At 35.4% G+C, this 17,336-nt stretch overlaps 1 protein-coding gene across 3 annotated transcripts in view; it reads left to right on the plus strand.

Annotated features, from left to right (window-relative positions):
* The window catches only part of LOC136834907 (serine/threonine-protein kinase MAK), a 72,767-nt gene extending 56,668 nt beyond the window's left edge, over window positions 1–16,099 (plus strand). For 2 of the 3 annotated variants that reach the window (XM_067097726.1, XM_067097727.1), the window contains exons 7-11: window positions 706–881; window positions 4,952–5,053; window positions 8,164–8,657; window positions 13,079–13,274; window positions 13,669–16,099. In XM_067097726.1, the coding sequence (XP_066953827.1) occupies window positions 706–881; window positions 4,952–5,053; window positions 8,164–8,657; window positions 13,079–13,274; window positions 13,669–13,681 (981 nt within the window). In that variant the 3' untranslated portion in view covers window positions 13,682–16,099. The remainder of the gene's footprint in view (window positions 1–705; window positions 882–4,951; window positions 5,054–8,163; window positions 8,658–13,078; window positions 13,275–13,668) is intronic. The other variant, XM_067097728.1, reaches the window with a different exon arrangement.
* The last annotated feature ends 1,237 nt before the right edge of the window (window positions 16,100–17,336 follow it).

The following is a 17,336-nucleotide window of genomic DNA, read 5'->3' on the forward strand; positions in this document are numbered from 1 at the left end:
TATATATATATATATATATATATATATATATATATGTATATATATTTTTAGGGGTTGTTGAGCCATCTCTCCTTTATGGAGGTTATAGAAGACTCTGTAGGGAATGAATGTGGAGACACGTAGTGGGAGTAGTGAAAATAAAAAGTTTATAGTACATAAAAGAACAAATGATTACATATTTTTATTGTGATACTGCTATTTATATTGTAAAGTAAACAGTAACTTTATTTAGTTATCAAGATTCCAACATTCAAACTAGGTCCATTCTTGAGATGGTTCGGTCATGTGAAAAGAATGGAAGATGATAGTTGGTGGAGAGCGTATAATTGATAAATATCAGGAGAAAGGAAGAGAGGAAGGCTTAGAAACGATTAGGTAAGTGGGAAGTGAAAGAGGTATTTAATAAAGAAGGTCCATAGCGTTCAAGAATCACGAGAACATAAACAAGATAGAAGTGAAAGTCGAAATAGACAAAAATAGATGGTGAAAAGAGTGTATAACTGATAAATATTAAGAGAAAAGAAGAGAGGAAGACCTAGAAATGGTTTGGATAGATAAGGGAAGAAAGAAGTATTAGAAAAGAAAGACATTAGCATTCAGGAATCACGAGGATTTAGAGATACGAATGAATGACGCAATTTTTGTAAGGTTCATTCGACGCACTGCTGGTGAGTGAAATGACTCATTTCTCCTCGCATTCCGCAGCGTGATTGGCCGGAGGCTTACTCTCTGGCGCAGCAGATGAACTTCAAGTTCCCGCAGTTCTCTCCGACGCCGCTGACGACGCTCATTCCGAATGCCTCTGCCGACGCCATCCAGCTGATGAGCGAAATGATGAGGTGGAATCCCGCCAGGCGCCCCACGGCACAACAGAGTCTCAGGTGAGTCGGCGAGTCTCTGAGTCCGTGAGTCTCTGGAGAGTCCATGAGTCTCTGGTGAGTGTAGTCTCTGGTGAGTCCGTGAGTGTCTGGAGAGTCCTTGAGTCTCTGGTGAGTCCTTGAGTCTCTGGTGAGTCCTTGAGTCTCTGGTGAGTCCGTGAGTCTCTGGAGAGTCCGTGAGTCTCTGGAGAGTCCATGAGTCTCTTGTGAGTCCGTGAGTCTCTGGCTCTGGTGAGTCCTCCGTCTGAGTCCGTGAGTCTGGAGAGTCCATGAGTCTCTTGAGTCAGGTCTGGTGAGTCCGTCTCTGGAGAGTCCTTGAGTCTCTGGAGAGTCCTTGAGTCTCTGGTGAGTCCGTGAGTCTCTGGTGAGTCCTTGAGTCTCTGAAGAGTCCATGAGTCTCTTGTGAGTCAGGTAGTCTCTGGTGAGTCCGTGAGTCTCTGTTGAGTCAGTCCTTGAGTCTCTGGTGAGTCCTTGAGTTTCTGGCAGTCCGTGAAGTCCGTGAGTCTCTGGTGAGTCAGTGAGTCTCGACACCTCACGCGCCCCCTCCTCTCTCTCTCAATGGATATATACTGCTTACCTTCCAGACCGTTGCATTTTGGGCATGAAAACCAAAACTTTATTCTCTCTCTCTCTCTCTCTCTCTCTCTCTCTCTCTCTCTCTCTCTCTCTCTCTCTCTCTGATTTATCCGTTTCTTGTTTTATTCTTTTGTGTTATGTTTACCTCTATCTGTCACTTCATCCTAGTGACAGTCACACACACACACACACACACACACGGACTCAAAAGCATATCCATCTCTTGAAAACTGAGGATAGATCTATCTTTCCATCTATCTATCTATCTAGAAGGATAGATAGATAGATATTTATTATTGCTGAGTGATCAGTGGCCTGACTGCCTAAGTACAGTAAAAATTTTAAAAGTTACAATATTTAATCATACCTACAAAAATAAAATCCACATTCATTTCCAGTTGAAATAAACAAACAGACGCGCAACAAATAATAATAATAATAATAATAATAATAATAATAATAATAATAATAATAATAATAATAATAATAATAATAATAAATACGAAACCAAAGACACAGACAGTCTCTATTTTTGTCTGTCCGTCCAGCCTCGCCCAAGACAAAGAGCATCTATAACCACTCACCTTCCCCCGCCCCCCCCCCACCCCCCCCCCCACCGCCGCCCAAATCCGCGTGATATTTCGAGGCCAGAATCCGACATTCTCCAGCGACCTTTACCGGGACAGGAATTCGGAAAAGGGGGAACGCAGCTACTAAATGGTAGTGGGTTATCATGACGTAATGGAAAGAAGGAGAGATGTTATCATTAACAGTAGTATTAGTAGTTGTACTGAATTAATTTTTTAGCGTCTCGCATTTACAGTTTTATTAGTATTGTTACTCAGTTAAAGTTTTAGCTTCTCGTAGCAGTGAAAAATAGGATGGGACAGAGTTAATGAAGTTGGACAGCTAAATAAGGATAGAAATGAAAAGCAAAGGAGCCGAGAAGAAATGCAGAATACAATTATCATAAGTAATAGAAGTGAAATTATTTCACAGTTCATTTTGTAGCCTCTCACATGGGTGAAAAATACGATAGAAAAGAGCTGAAGAAGCTGGACAGCTAAATGAGTGATAGACATGAAAGGCCCCGGATTTAGAATTCAAAGAAAAAGGACAGTAAGCTGTGTAGTTGTGGACCCAAGGAGACTCCCACAAATCATTCATAATATCTCCTTAGACAATACGTTACTCAGGGTACTGGACACTGCTTTGGAATCTTTCCAATTTGCCAATCCAGATTCGGCGATGTCTTGGCCATAGGGCCGCATTGTAACCCATTGCCAAGGGTGGCGAAATCTGAGAAGAAGAAGAAGAAGAAGGAGAAGAAGAAGAACAACAACAACAACAACAACAAGAAAAGGAGGAAGAGGAAGGAGAGGGAGAAGAAATGCGTCACCAGGTAAAACGTCAGCTCTGAATAATGGAAAGTCGGTGGGAGTGAACGCACGCACCTCTCTCTCTCTCTCTCTCTCTCTCTCTCTCTCTCTCTCTCTCTCTCTCTGAACGAGAGGAATCAATACCAAGCAAAAGAGACGACCCGAAATGTCTTAAATGTGGGATCGTCTTTGGTTTTCATCTCCCGTGCAGGAATTCGGAATTTTCTACCTTCCTTTGTGTTTCCATCTGTATCCAGCTGTCCCAGCTGCTTGAACGTGTCCTTGCTCTAGTTACCACACTCATTTTTATATGAATCTCTTGAGTTAGGCTCACGAGACTTGAAAAGTGACTCAGAAGTCTGGTTATAACAAGGCTTGTCGTCATCCAACACGGGGGGGTACTTAACGTCTCAGGGTCGGGACTTGCCGTCTCTTCCGTGTTTTGTACAGTATTATCTTCATAATGAACGTTATTTGCCTAATAATAATAATAATAATAATAATAACGTCATGAAGTAAAGGCATAATTTTTCAAATTATTATTATTATTATTATTATTATTATTATTATTATTATTATTATTATTATTGAACGGTGTAATAATAATAATAAAATAATAATAATAATAATAATAATAATAATAATAATAATAATATAAAAATTTGTGTCTCCACTTCACGGCTTTTCGCAAGAGCCAGCAATTCCCACAGACAGTAAATTAGGTGGGAATCGAAGCGTCGTAGGAATGCAACCCGATTCCAGACCTCTCGGAGAGAGAAGTTCAGAACTCATTTGAACTTTGCACCGCCCGGCGAGGACCGGAAATGAGTGCAGTAGAAATTCGTAGGGAGTTACGTCATTTGATCGATGGCATTCGGCTTCCTGCTGTGTAGTACTCTCGTATATACACGCAGGCATACTTTCATACTTGCGTACAAATGTCAGTCACTGTCATGTGCATCAAAGAATGAATGTTACTTTCATGAGGGCAGATATATTTCAAAATAAATGCTATTGTCTTTAGGGCAGACATATTTCAGAATGTATGCTACTGTCATGAGGGCAAACACATTTTAAAATAAATGCTACTTTCATTAGGGTAAACATATGTCAAAATAAATGCTACTGTCATGAGGGCAAATATATTTCAAAATAGATGCTCTGTCATTAAAGCAAACGTATTTCAAAATAAAAGTTACTGTCATTAGGGCAAACATATTGCAGAATATATGCCTCTATCATTAGAGCAATATATTTCAAATAAATGCCACTGTCATTAGAGCAAATATATTTCAAATTAAATGCCACTGTCATTAGGGCAAACATATTTTTAAAAAATGCTACTGTTATTAGGGCAGACATATTTCAAAATAAATGCTACCTCTTTCCACTTTGATTCAGATAATGTCATTCGTTTCGTAATGCTTGCAGTGTGCCTTTCTTAGCCTGCTGTAAACCGTCACTAAAATTACTTTGTAATAATTTTCACTTGTCAGTCATTTGTTTTGTTCTCTAAACGAACTGTCTAACTTCTCTAACTCTGCCTGTGTCCCAAAATTTTATTATTTTTCCCTTGAGGACAAAACTAATATATTAAAATTGCAATTCATTAAAATTTTACACACAGAAACAAATAAATAAGTGAATTAACGTTTGTGTTTTAAGACGTAAAGATAAAAACAAGTAAATAATGCGCCGAAGTTTCTTCGGCGCAATCGAATTTTCTTTACAGCCGCTACAGCGTATAATCAAGACCACCGAAAATGGATCTATCTTTCTGTGGTCTTGGTATAATGCTGTATGAGCTGCGGCCAATGAAACTTTAACCATTGGCCGGTGGTGGCATATCCTATATCGTTGCCAGAAGCACGATTATGGCTAACTTTGACATTAAATAAAATAAAAACCACTGAGGCTAGAGGGCTGCAATTTGGTATGTTTGATGACTGGAGGGTGGATGATCAACATACCAATTTGCAGCCCTCTAGCCTCAGTAGTTTTTAAGATCTGAGGGCGGACAGAAAAAGTGCGGACGGACAGACAAAGCCAGCACAGTTTTCTTTTGCAGAAAACTAGAATCCCAACAGACATTAACTCAAGTCCTTCCTTCTCCCGCAGGTATCCTTATTTCAAGGATCACAACCCAGAGATCAATAACCTGTCCTTTGCCCTCGGGAACTCCAGGATCTCCGAACATTACGGGAAGGACGAGGCCCGTGGGTAAGTTCCTTTAGACCAGGTTCCTTTTGACCAAGTTCCTTTTGACTCCCGTGGTCAGTGATGCTAAGGATATTCCCGTTTTCTTTATCGAGACGAATCGTTATAATTAAAGAAAATGGGATCATTACATTCAGAATTTATATGATTTAGTTTTCATTTTCATTGAGGTGTTTGTTTTTTACTGAATTTTTGACAACTGCTATAAAATATAGTTATTTCAACGTTATTAAATTCAAAATTTATATGATTTAGTTGTCATTGTAATTGAAATGTTTATTTTCTATTGAATTTTTGACAAATGTTTTAAAATATAGTTATTTTAGCAAAATTAGGAATAATTATCATTTGGTTTTTGTTTATTGTTTCGTGAAAATAGATAATTTTTCAAGATTACTTGTTTGTTTTTTATAAAAAAAACTAATTTTGATAAGAAAAGTAATTCGGATTTTTTTCCTTACTCGCAAAATATATTCATAAATTTTTAATTATGCTATTAATATATAGTTATGATAAATGAGATTTGGGATTCATCAGTCATTATAATAAATAATACTTTTGAAATACGATTTATTGGCTTTTACAATAAACACCAGGTTTGTGACAAAAAATCGGAATTTATCAGTTTATAAAATAATAAAATAGTTGTATAAATGATAAAATAATAAGAGTATATTGAATGCAATAAAAACTAAAAAAGAATTAGCAAAATAAAAGTCTTTTTGAAAAAAAGTTGTCTAAATAATAATAATAAAAAATAAAGGTATGTTGCATGTTATAAATCTAAAAAAAAATGATCAAAATAAAAGTCTTTTAGAAAATAGTTGTCTAAATAATAAAATAATAAGAGTATGTTACATGTTATAAAAGCTTAAAAAAATAGCAAAATAAAAATGTTTTTTAAAATAATTGTCTAAATAATAAAAAAATTAGTATGTTACATGTTATAACAGCTAAAAACAATTATGAAAATAAAAGTCTATGAGTATTAGTAAATGTTTTTAACTAATTATATTAACTAAAATTTCGATTAAACTTTGAACAGTGTCCTATGTGAATATTTAATATACAGTTATCAGAGTTAATAATTCACTACTGATAATTTGGATAAATTGGTCTAAAATTCGTATGTAAAGTTAGTGTTTTATATTCATTATTAAATAAATATCTATATGAACAACGAACATTATGAATAAATAAGGCTCTTGCTATGAATTATTGATAATTAAGTTAATAACTGATAATGGATGAATATAATTTATGACATTCATTAGCAATAAAAATTGATCAAATGAGTGCATCAGTATTTAATGATAATCTACTGTAACTTGTAATTGCTATGAATATTCAATGAACAAAATTATTAGATTCTTTGTATTTAACTTCTATCAGCTTAATTCACCATCAATTCTCAATCATCAGTTACTGATAATAATAGTAATCATTATACAGTAATTACGTTAATAATGAATGAATGTCTCATTCAGTTGAGTGAATAACTTCAGTAATTCCTGATAATATTCCAGCTATCTACCATAATCAATTTTAAAACGAAAAAAAAATCTTGAAATAATTAAAAATTAAATCGACTGTCTTATTCTCATAAATCATGATGATAAAGTAGATAGCAAAATAATTATCCATAATATAATTACTTATGTTGTAATCATGAATTGCGTACCAATGAATAATTGTGCAGTTAAAAAACTATTGTAAAAAAATATAATTATTATTTTATTCTCATGAAAAAAAATTCTGATTTTATTCTCATGAATAAAATTATTATTTCATTCTCATGAATAAAATTGTTTTATTCTCATGAATAAAATTCTTGATCATTTACTAACGGTCTAGGGAAGAGGAAAGGTGAGTATTTTAAGGGATTTTACACAAGATCTTATTATGTTTTTTTTTTACAGATTTTATTACAGATTTTTCTTCACAGATTTTCATCCTAGAAAAAAAAATTTGAAAATTTTAGAAGACACTCTTGTGTCAAATCTATACCCTTTTCAATTCTATAATTTTTAACGCCAATTCAATAGTTATTGCAAACTTTCGAAACTTGACCTTGAAATCTCAAATGTCAAGGTCAAGGAGCACTACTAATGTTTTCATAATTTAATGATCTCCTTCATTAACTGGCAAGTGCTCTTGGCAGAAGTATGCTCCATATCCCTTACTTATGAATCTATTTTTAGTTATTTAGTTATTTACAATTAGTTATTTACTTTTGTTTTCATTGTTAGTCGAGCATTAGTGACGTATCTGAATTAATAACTTAGTCCTGTAATTAATTAAATAACATTTTATTCTATGTGAACATTTGTTTAAATATCAACTTCAGTTATATTTGTTTACCTGTGCAGTTATTTAGTACAGAGTTTAATGACATAATGTATTTGTATTTAGCTGAGTACTTAGATGTGTATCTATTTTAGCTGAGAATTTATTGGTTTAACTGATTATCGTTTTGGTTGAGAATTTAAGTATTTAGTTGACTAGGCTTTTAGCTGAGTATTTACTTAGTTAGCTTTTTAGCCTTTTTGAGCATTTGCTTATTTACCTGTTGAGGATTTACCTATTAACCTGATTAGGCTTTTGTTGAGCATTTACTTATTTACCTGTTGAGCATTCATTTATTAACCTGATTAGCCTTTTAGTGGAGCATTTACTTATTTATCCGATTAGCCTTTTAGTTGAGCATTTACTTATTTACCTGATTATCCTTTTTGTTGAGCATTTACTTATTTACCTGATTAGCCTTTTTGTTGATCATTTACTTATTCATCTGATTAGCCTTTTACTTGAGCATTTACTTATTAACTGATCAGCCTTTTAGTTGAATATTTACTTATTTACCTGATTAGTCTTTTAGTTGAGCATTTACTTATTTACCTGTTGGGCATTTAGTTATTAACAAGATTAGCCTGTTTAGTTGAGCATTCACTTATTTACCTGATTAGCCTTTTAGTTGAGCATTTACCTTTTTTTCGTGTTGAGCTACTTAGAAGTATTTAGTTGCTTCTCTCAGTACGTATTTCTTACTTTAGCACCCTTTGTATCCGTGCATTCAAGCTCATCATTACCTGTGCATCTATTCTGACCTCCAGCAGGGCAGACCGAATCAAACCCGGAGGAGGCGAAGCCGGCGGCGACGACGCCGTGGGAGGCGTGACCATCGGCAGAGGTGTGAAACCCAGCGTCTCGTTTGCCCCGGGGGCGGGCATCGCCACCAAAATCAACAACAACAATAACAACAACAAAGACAGCACAACAACCTCACTGTTGAACGGGATGAGCGCGCACCGCCCCAAAATCGGTCTCGACCTCGACCTTGGCACGAAAGGTCAAGGTCATCACGACCCGACCACCCTCCCCCCTCCCCTGCACCTGCAGCCGTCCGTGAGACGGCTGGGGGCGTTCGAAGGAGGAGTCCTGGGCAGTTACCGAGCCCTACAGAAGCCTCTGGGCTACACGAAGGCCCCCCGAGAGAATAACTTTTTCCCCAGTGCCAAATATAGGTCCTTCAACGACACTTCCAACGCTTCCAACGACAAATATGGCGATTTGGGGGATATTAGCATTAAAGGTTATGGCAACTTGAGTAAGTAGGAGCGAAACCTTTGAGTCCCTTAATGACTTGAGCTAGAATAGAAGCTTGAAGAACCTTTAGACGATAACCTTCTCTCCTTTATGTGGCTAAAGTTTAGGGAAACTCAGCTTGGAGGTTATGGCAGAATGAGTTTACAGGGACTTAACTTGGAACGTCTTCTTGAGAAAGCACAAATAGAAATTTAGGCATTTAAACTTTTGGATCCACCTTCCTGTGTCGAATGTTTAGGGACATACCACTTCAAGGGTATGCCAAGCTGAGTTTATAGGACCTTGACGTTTGAACTTCTTCGTGAGTAATTACGAGTAGAACTTTAGGCATTTGAGCTTTGGACCCACCTCCTATGTCGAATGTTTAGGGAAAAGGTTATGGCAAACTTAATTAGAAGGAGCAAAATCTTTGAGCCATTTCCCAAGTTAGATACTCGAGGGAATTTAACTTTAGAACCCTAAAGAATAGTGAAATACATCTTAAAGGTTATGGAAAATGAATTAGTGGGATCAAAGTCTTTGAGTCCTTACCTAAATTAAATTAGATAGTTGAGGTGTTTTGACTTTGGGACTATTTTTTTTTTTTTTTTTTATTTTTTTTTAGAAAGTGGAACTCAGAGGTTATTGCGAACTCTGGGTTCATCCCCTGTCAAAATAAAACGTTTAATTCAAAATTCAGTCATTTAGGTAGGAATCTTGAAGCTCTGTATCATTCAAACTCTTTCTTTATGAGGGAAAAATTTTACCCAGTTTTTTTTTTTTTTTTTTTTTTTAAATTAACTCTGATTTTATTGAGAGGGTTTACACTAATTTAATATTTTACATATTAGTCTGGGGAGGCATGCCACCACCTGTGTATTATTCCCATCAACAGTTAGACTTAGTTAATATGTTTTGTATACCTGATATGCAAGCGGAAAGGAGCATTTAATAGGACTATAAAACTTAGACCCAGTCCAGTAGGAATTAGATTAGGAATGGAATGTTTAGATGGAATTCTTCATTGGAGGAATGAGAAGTAGGAAAAGAAGCTGAGACTGAATATTGAAATAAAAGTGAATGCAGATAAATGAGGCTAGAACATGAGAGAGAGAGAGAGAGAGAGAGAGAGAGAGAGAGAGAGAGAGAGAGAGAGAGAGAGAGAGAGAGAGAGAGAAAAGATTAACGAAGTCCCCAGCAAAGACTAACGAAACACAGAGAATATGATTGTAGTGATTTTGTACAAAATGAAAACGAGGTACTGTTAGTTTTGATGTAGCCTGTAAGAAGCCAAATTCTTCCATAAAAGAATACACTTCCTAAACAATCTCTAATAAGTGAACGACATACAAAATTAAATGCCATTTTCCATAGCTTATTCTTAATACTTATGTAGTTTGTCTGTACAGCAAACCTTTCTGTTTGTATTCCTTTATTTTTAATCTATATTTTTGCATCAGTTTCTTTGCCTCTTCCCATTCCGTGTTCATTCTTCCCAAAAATAATCTGTCATGATTCTCCAGAGGGTCGCTTTTGTCAGTCTGTGGTACGCATTCTTTCTTGTCTCCTGTTCTTTGCATGGTTTATCCTCTTATCCTCTTCACATAGGAGAGAGAGAGACACATGTATACACACATACATACATACATAATCCATCCGTGCACAGTTTAAAACCGACTGTCTACTACGCTTTTGCTTATACAACTAAATTTATATCACTGCAATGTAGGAATCTGGAATTATTTCCGTAGGTGAGGAGTGTTGTAGAGAGTGCTAAAGAATAATATTTATGCTCACTCCTTTTCAGTGCGCGTTCTATAAGTAATTTTTATTTATTCATCTACTGCTTTCTATAGTACTTAAGTATTACATTGTCCTTGCGACAGGAAGGGAAAATTACAAAGATCTCAGCGGTTGGGAATAAAATTTTCCTTGAGCCAAAATAGATTACTATCTTTTGCTGGAAAGGAGTCGACTTCATCTCATCCTAAACAAAATTTTTGTTTACAAATTAATTAAACAAATTCATGAGAACTTTAAAAAACAATTTTTTGAGTGGAAAATAGATATTCTGTGAATAAGACATTTGCATATATCTCTGGAGGTATTTGGTGGTTTTTAATAGGTTATTGAATATTTTCTAAAAAGAAAATACAGTCTTTTCAGTGTGAGAAAATTAAGCCTGCTCTGTATGGGGAAAGTATTCAGCCTGTGTTGGGAGGGGAAATTCGACCATTTTCAGAATGGGGAAAAATTAAGCACTTTTGTGGGGTGGGAAAATTAAGTTTGGGCTGGAGGAAAATTAAACCTTAAATACACTGGAAAATTAAGATGTCCAAGCAGGGAAAGTAAGCATTCCGTGTGTGGGAAAATTAAGCACTTTTTTGTGTGGGGAAAATTAAACTTTTTCTGCACTGGGAAAATTAAGCTTCCTCTTTTTTGTGAAAGCTGGGAAACTAGGTATTCTCCTTGTGGGAAAATGAAGTCCTTTTTTTTGGGTGAGAAAATTAAAACTATTTTACGCTGGGAAAATTAAGTTTTCTCTCTCTTTGGATAAGCCGGGAAAGCAAGTTCCTTGTGCTGAAAAATTAAGCACTTTATGGGTGGAAAAATTAAATCCTTTTCTGTATAGGGAAAATTAAGCTGCCTTGTTTTTTGGACAATTTAGGGATTCTCTGCCTGGGAAAATTAAACCTTTTTCCTGTGTGGTAAAAAATAATGTCCTTTTTTGCTTTGGGGGGACAAATAATAATTTTTTCTTTCATTGGAAAATTAATTAAGGAGCCCTTTACTGCACGGGAAAACTCAAAATCCTTCCACCCGCAACGGCTGGGTGGGAAAATTCGTGCCAATGTCGAGGTCACCTCTTTTATTATATAAGTTGTTGCTGTTGTTGTTGTTCTTGGTGTTGTTGCTGGTGATGTGACCGAGCATTTGGGAAAATTAAATCGGCTTTTGAACACAGCAATAGTTTTGGCCCTCTTGAGTGTGTGTGTTTTGTGTTTTATTCTTTTAAATTAAAAAAATAAAAACCGTTTTTATTTCTATTTGTAAATGTGATTGAGACGGCCGCACGAAGATATCTCTATTAACATAATTCTTAGACTGATTAATGTAGAAAAATGTGTATTATATAATGCAGTACAGGTGAGATAATTTAAGAAATTTTCTGTGATAATTTGAAAAATTTACTGAGATAATATGGCACATTTACAGCCTTTTGTTTATGTTTTTTTTTTTTTTTTTTTTTACGAGGGGCTCGTACTAAACATAAAGGGCAGTAAATTCCTCAAATTCTCTCGGTAAATCTCCCACATTATCTCGGTAAATTTCTCAAGTTATCTCACCTGTACTGCATTATATAATACACCCTTTTCTATATTCCCCAATCAAGAGATTATATTAATAGACAATATCTTCCTTTACATTTACCATTTTTATTTGAATTTTGTCCATATTTTTTCTCCATTCGTAGAACTGACACCATTTTACTTTTTCCAATAGTACACTTCCCCTTTCGAAAATTAAAAAAGATTATATATATATATATAAAATTAAAAATAATATATATATATATATATATATATATATATATATATATATATATATATATATATATATATATATATATATATATATATATATATTCCATTATATCTTCCATTAGTCCCGCACAGGTGTGATCGCACGTTCTGGCTTTGTTGCACAAAAAAAAAAAAAAAAAATAGTTTTGTTACATTTTGTATTCCAAACAGAGATAGAGATAGAGAGAGAAAGGACTGATCTCGTATTGGCAACACTTTCATCCATTGCCACGTGTGTTTGGCAACACTGTTTTTCCTCTATGCGTTCGAATGCAACACGGTTTTTGACTTTTCAGTATGAAATACAAATATTTCGTGCTTGAAACATTTTGAATATATATTTTTTATATCGAAATAGAAATGAAAAAGAAAAAAATTTTTGAGCAGTTGTTTTTTTAGAGTTATGTATGGCGTGTGTGTGTTTGTATAAGCATGATATTTTTGTATAAAATCAGTTAGAATGCGCTGATCAGTATATGAATCACCATGAAAATTATAACCATGAAGGGAATAATATATATATATATATATATATATATATATATATATATATATATATATATATATATATATATATATATATATATATATATATATATATATATATATTCCATTTTTGCATATAAACTTAAAGAGCTTTGTAGTGCATTTAAACAAAGTAGTTAACTCTTCATTATTATAACTTCAAATGTATTTACATTTATTTTAAAAATGTATTTAGAAATATATCTCCACAATTTTCCAATGAGCCATATAAATCCTTAACTCGTATATATCAAAGCGACATCTTATACCAGCCACTAAATCTCCCCCCTTCTCTCTCTCTCTCCCGCCCTTCCTGCCCTTCCACCTTCGTCAGGAGCCGTGAGCCGCAGCATGCCCGGCTCCCTGGTGTCCGTGCAGGCCGGAGGAGGAGCAGGACCAGGGAACTCGTCGACTTACAGGACGCACAGCTTCCCTAGTACCACCACCAACACGTCCTACTCTTCTGCCGTAGCGAACCGCTCCAACAGTGCCAATCCCAGCGTCACCGGCAGGACGAACTGGGCTGCCAAGTAAGGGGTGGAACCTAGGCCGAGCTTGTTCCCTTGTTTGATTTCATGTTGATTATTGAGAAATTTGACGGATATGAATAATAAGCGAGTAGATAGATTAATATATGATGAAGGAGGATTTAAAGATAGCTAGTTGGAAAGGTGAATCTGCATGTAGCTCAATGCATCGATGATATCAGTCTACAGGTTAATAGATTATCAGATCAAATGAAATTTTTATATATATATATATATATATATATATATATATATATATATATATATATATATATATATATATATATATATACATATATACATACATACTGCACATACGCACAGTCTCTGTGTGTTAGACCACGTTGCTTTTATCATCTGAACTGACACACTATTTTTCATCTTTCACTCTCTAAAGGTACCTCAAGTAAAGCCAACGAAGAAACGTTCATTATCGAGAATGAAACCACATGGAGAAACAACAGACCCCCCTACCACACCACGAGGACGACAGCTTTCAAAACAACAATGCGCGTGAAACAATACGCCTTGAAAGCTCCACTGACAGAAGAGAAAAGAGAGAAACATTACTCAACAAAGAAAAAAAGGAATCCATGTCAAAGCATATTGCGAAAGTGTGTCTTGTTGAAGTATCCAGATAGCAGTATAAACGGAGGGCTTACGATAGAATGTCTGAGGAAGTTTGAATATCTGACTCAATATCAAAATGTTGGTAATTTTTTTTACCGATACTTAAAAGAGATGATACATAATATGCATTAAACCGTGAATCCAGGGAAGCTGACGAGACAGAAATCACGCCACAACTAACGAACATTGTTTCTCGGCTGTAGTATAATATCTCCTCATAAAAAGTATATATATATAGCTCTCTTCCTTTCTCTCAGGTATATAGAAAATATATATTAATCTTTCCTTCTCTCGAGTATATAGTTTCATTTTTTATATTTATTGCCTTCTTGAGGACATCGGTCTAGGTTCTTCAGTGTATCACCAACTTACCTCATTTTAGTCTAACAGCTACATCGTTAACTAGTTTTACTAGTTTAAAAGTTTAAGATGTTTTATGTGAATAATTCTTGCCATTTGCTTGTGCTAGAATTTCAGAATTATGTTCAGCCTATGATGAATAGGCCTAACCCAGTGGCCAAACACTGCTCTGGAAGTTTTGGTGCCATATCTCTTGTTACATAACTTTGACAAATGTTGCAAAATTCTGAAATGCTGTAAAGAATTTCAGAAGTACGTTCCTCTTTCAAAAATACAGTATAACCTTTTCAAGAACACTTCCTCATATTGCTGAATTTAAAGCCTCATCATGTTCTCTTAGACCTAGCAGCAGACTGTAGAGGTGTCTTGCAAGTTACAGAAATAACATATAGACCTCACGCTCAGACCTCTTCTTTTGCCCTGACTTTAAAGGTATTTATTATACGTTGTCTATATACACAGAGAGGAAGAGAGAACTGAACCCCATCTTTGGTTTCGTGAGTAGGCCTATCTTGTTCCCTTCTTGGCATTCCTGGATCCACCCCGATATCTGTGATACTTAGTACAATCTCTATATGGTCGCTTTTGCCCTTAGACTATTTCAGAGACCCATTCACCCCTAAAGTGCACCCCTATACAAACTCTTCTGTTCTGTACATTCCAACTCCCCACCCCCTCCCACCCCCTTCTCTCCGATTGCCGCGACTTTCGTGTCATCAAACCAACATTGGCCTAGAAGTAGTGCAGATATGATGTAATTAGCCTTCACACCTCAGCCTGCACTTCACATATTAATCATGTACACACCAGATATCCATATATGTACTTGTAAGTAATTATTGTATATGCATGGAAATTATCGTTGTAAATAAAAACGAAATGGAGGAATCAAGATGGCGGCTATAGATAAATGGTGCTTGAGAGGGCAGGATAGTTGTGTGTTGTTGCGCTTCAGTTTTAGCATACGGTGATTTTGACCTCATATATGTACTGAAGTTGAAGCAAATGCTGAAGTGAATGAACACAAAAGATGCAGAGGACTGAAACAAATGGTGTAGGCAATGGACGTTTGAAATCTTGGAAGGAAGTTCCAGCAACGATTAAAGAACGACTCCGGTGTTGCCATTTCCGTGATAATGAAAATTACGTTGTACAGTGCACGAGATTGTGATAAGAATGACTTTGCTGTTGTACTAGCAACATATTCTATGTGCTTGGAAACGAACGAATTTCTGTACAGAGCATTACAAAGAACGAGTCTGAAACCGTGAATCTTGGTGTTGGTAGCCGTCGTCAGTGTCCGCATATTAAATGTAAAAAAAGTTGATTGGTGTAAACAGTTTCGGTTCAGCACAATCAGGAGGACGCCTCGTAAGTTTTTTTTTTTTTTTGTTTGCCCTTCTTTGTTGTTTAATTCGGGAATTGTTTTCTTATCAGATAAAAGGCAGTGACATCAGGAAACACTGATACCACTTGGAGAATGAAATTGGAGAACGACTACTTCTGTTTGGCTCACGTCAGAATGTTTAAATCCCAGGCTCTTTTCCCTTGATAACCTCGTGTTTCAGTTACTACTACTACTACTGCTGCTACTACTATTACTACTACTATTACTGCTGCCACTGACACCAGACTACTATTTGTTGTTTATCTGTTGCCACTGACACCAGACTCTTGGCGTCATACAAGGCGTTACCCCCATTTTGAGTTGTTAAGATATTTCAAGTTACAGTCTTTCCAAGGAATTAAAGAAGAAAAATAAAATAGTTAATTTATCCTTTCAATCACCAAGGAAAGAAGAAAGATTCTGCCATGATTTTAAATGTTTTTGAAAAAGATAGTCAATGTTATTAACACTTTTATGTATCAATAACATTTGCCTTGTAAAAGCCAGAAAAAATACAAACTTTTTTGATAATAGATAATCTTTAATTTAACTACTGCACCATCCCATCTGCAGCCAAACCTTTGAAATTCTCTAACTCCCTGTGTTCTTCCAGGAAGAGGGGCCACAGCCTAAACAATCATGACATGGGACTTCCTGCCTAAACTGACAATTCTGTTTCTTTACATTATAATTCTTAAACATTACCATGAAATGACAAGGGAATCAGTTTCTTTTGCACCCAGAACGTAGAGGCGAAAATTCATTGTACTGTTGGAATCTTAGAGTGTGGTGTTCAGGTCTGTTCATTTGAAAGTATGTACAACCATGAAATAAAAGTTTTTTTCCAATTGAGTGGTATTATTCCGTGCCAAATTGAGACCCTGTTATATATTTTATTCGTAGTAATAGCTTGTATATGGTTGCCACGCGTCTGTTTATGTAAATGAAACACTAGGTCTAAGTCATAACTGGTTTTGTGTTTATATAAGATAAAACCGGTCAGGATTGACACCAAGTGTTCCGTACTATGTATATTTATGAACATGTGGTACATGTGCTAATATAAATCACGTGTCACTGCGATTATGATCAGGTATGTATGTATTCACATGCATGCATACATATACATTATATATATATATATATATATATATATATATATATATATATATATATATATGTGTGTATATGTGTGTGTGTGTGTGTGTGTATAGTCAGAAGGAAAGAGAGAGATTCCTTCTCCACAGAATACCAGCTCTCTCTCTCTCTCTCTCTCTCTCTCGAGAGAGAGAGAGAGAACTTTTTACAACTAACAAAAACACAAACCACTTTAAAGATAGGCCTACAGTAGACACCAAATTTAAATTTGCTTTTAAAAAAGAGCAAGCGTTGCAAAGATCAAAGATTTGTCAAGACATTGTCCTTAGTCCTATGGATTTAAAACTCCACTTCCGGTGGCTGCAGGGTGACGTTACGTCATCTTCGAGGTTTTCCCTTCTCGTGGGTTGCGTGACTAAAAAGTGAGGCTGGAGAAGTGAATGATTGAAGCTTGAAGCTGGAGTGACGACGGAAGCTTGATAGGCTTAAATTATGCAGATGGTGCTGTTCCGATCACCTTGTTGAATATATATATATTATACATATATATATATATATATATATATATATATATATATATATATATATAT

This window comes from Macrobrachium rosenbergii, chromosome 54 (genome assembly GCF_040412425.1).
Source record: "Macrobrachium rosenbergii isolate ZJJX-2024 chromosome 54, ASM4041242v1, whole genome shotgun sequence".
In the NCBI taxonomy this organism is placed as follows: Eukaryota; Metazoa; Arthropoda; class Malacostraca; order Decapoda; family Palaemonidae; genus Macrobrachium; species Macrobrachium rosenbergii.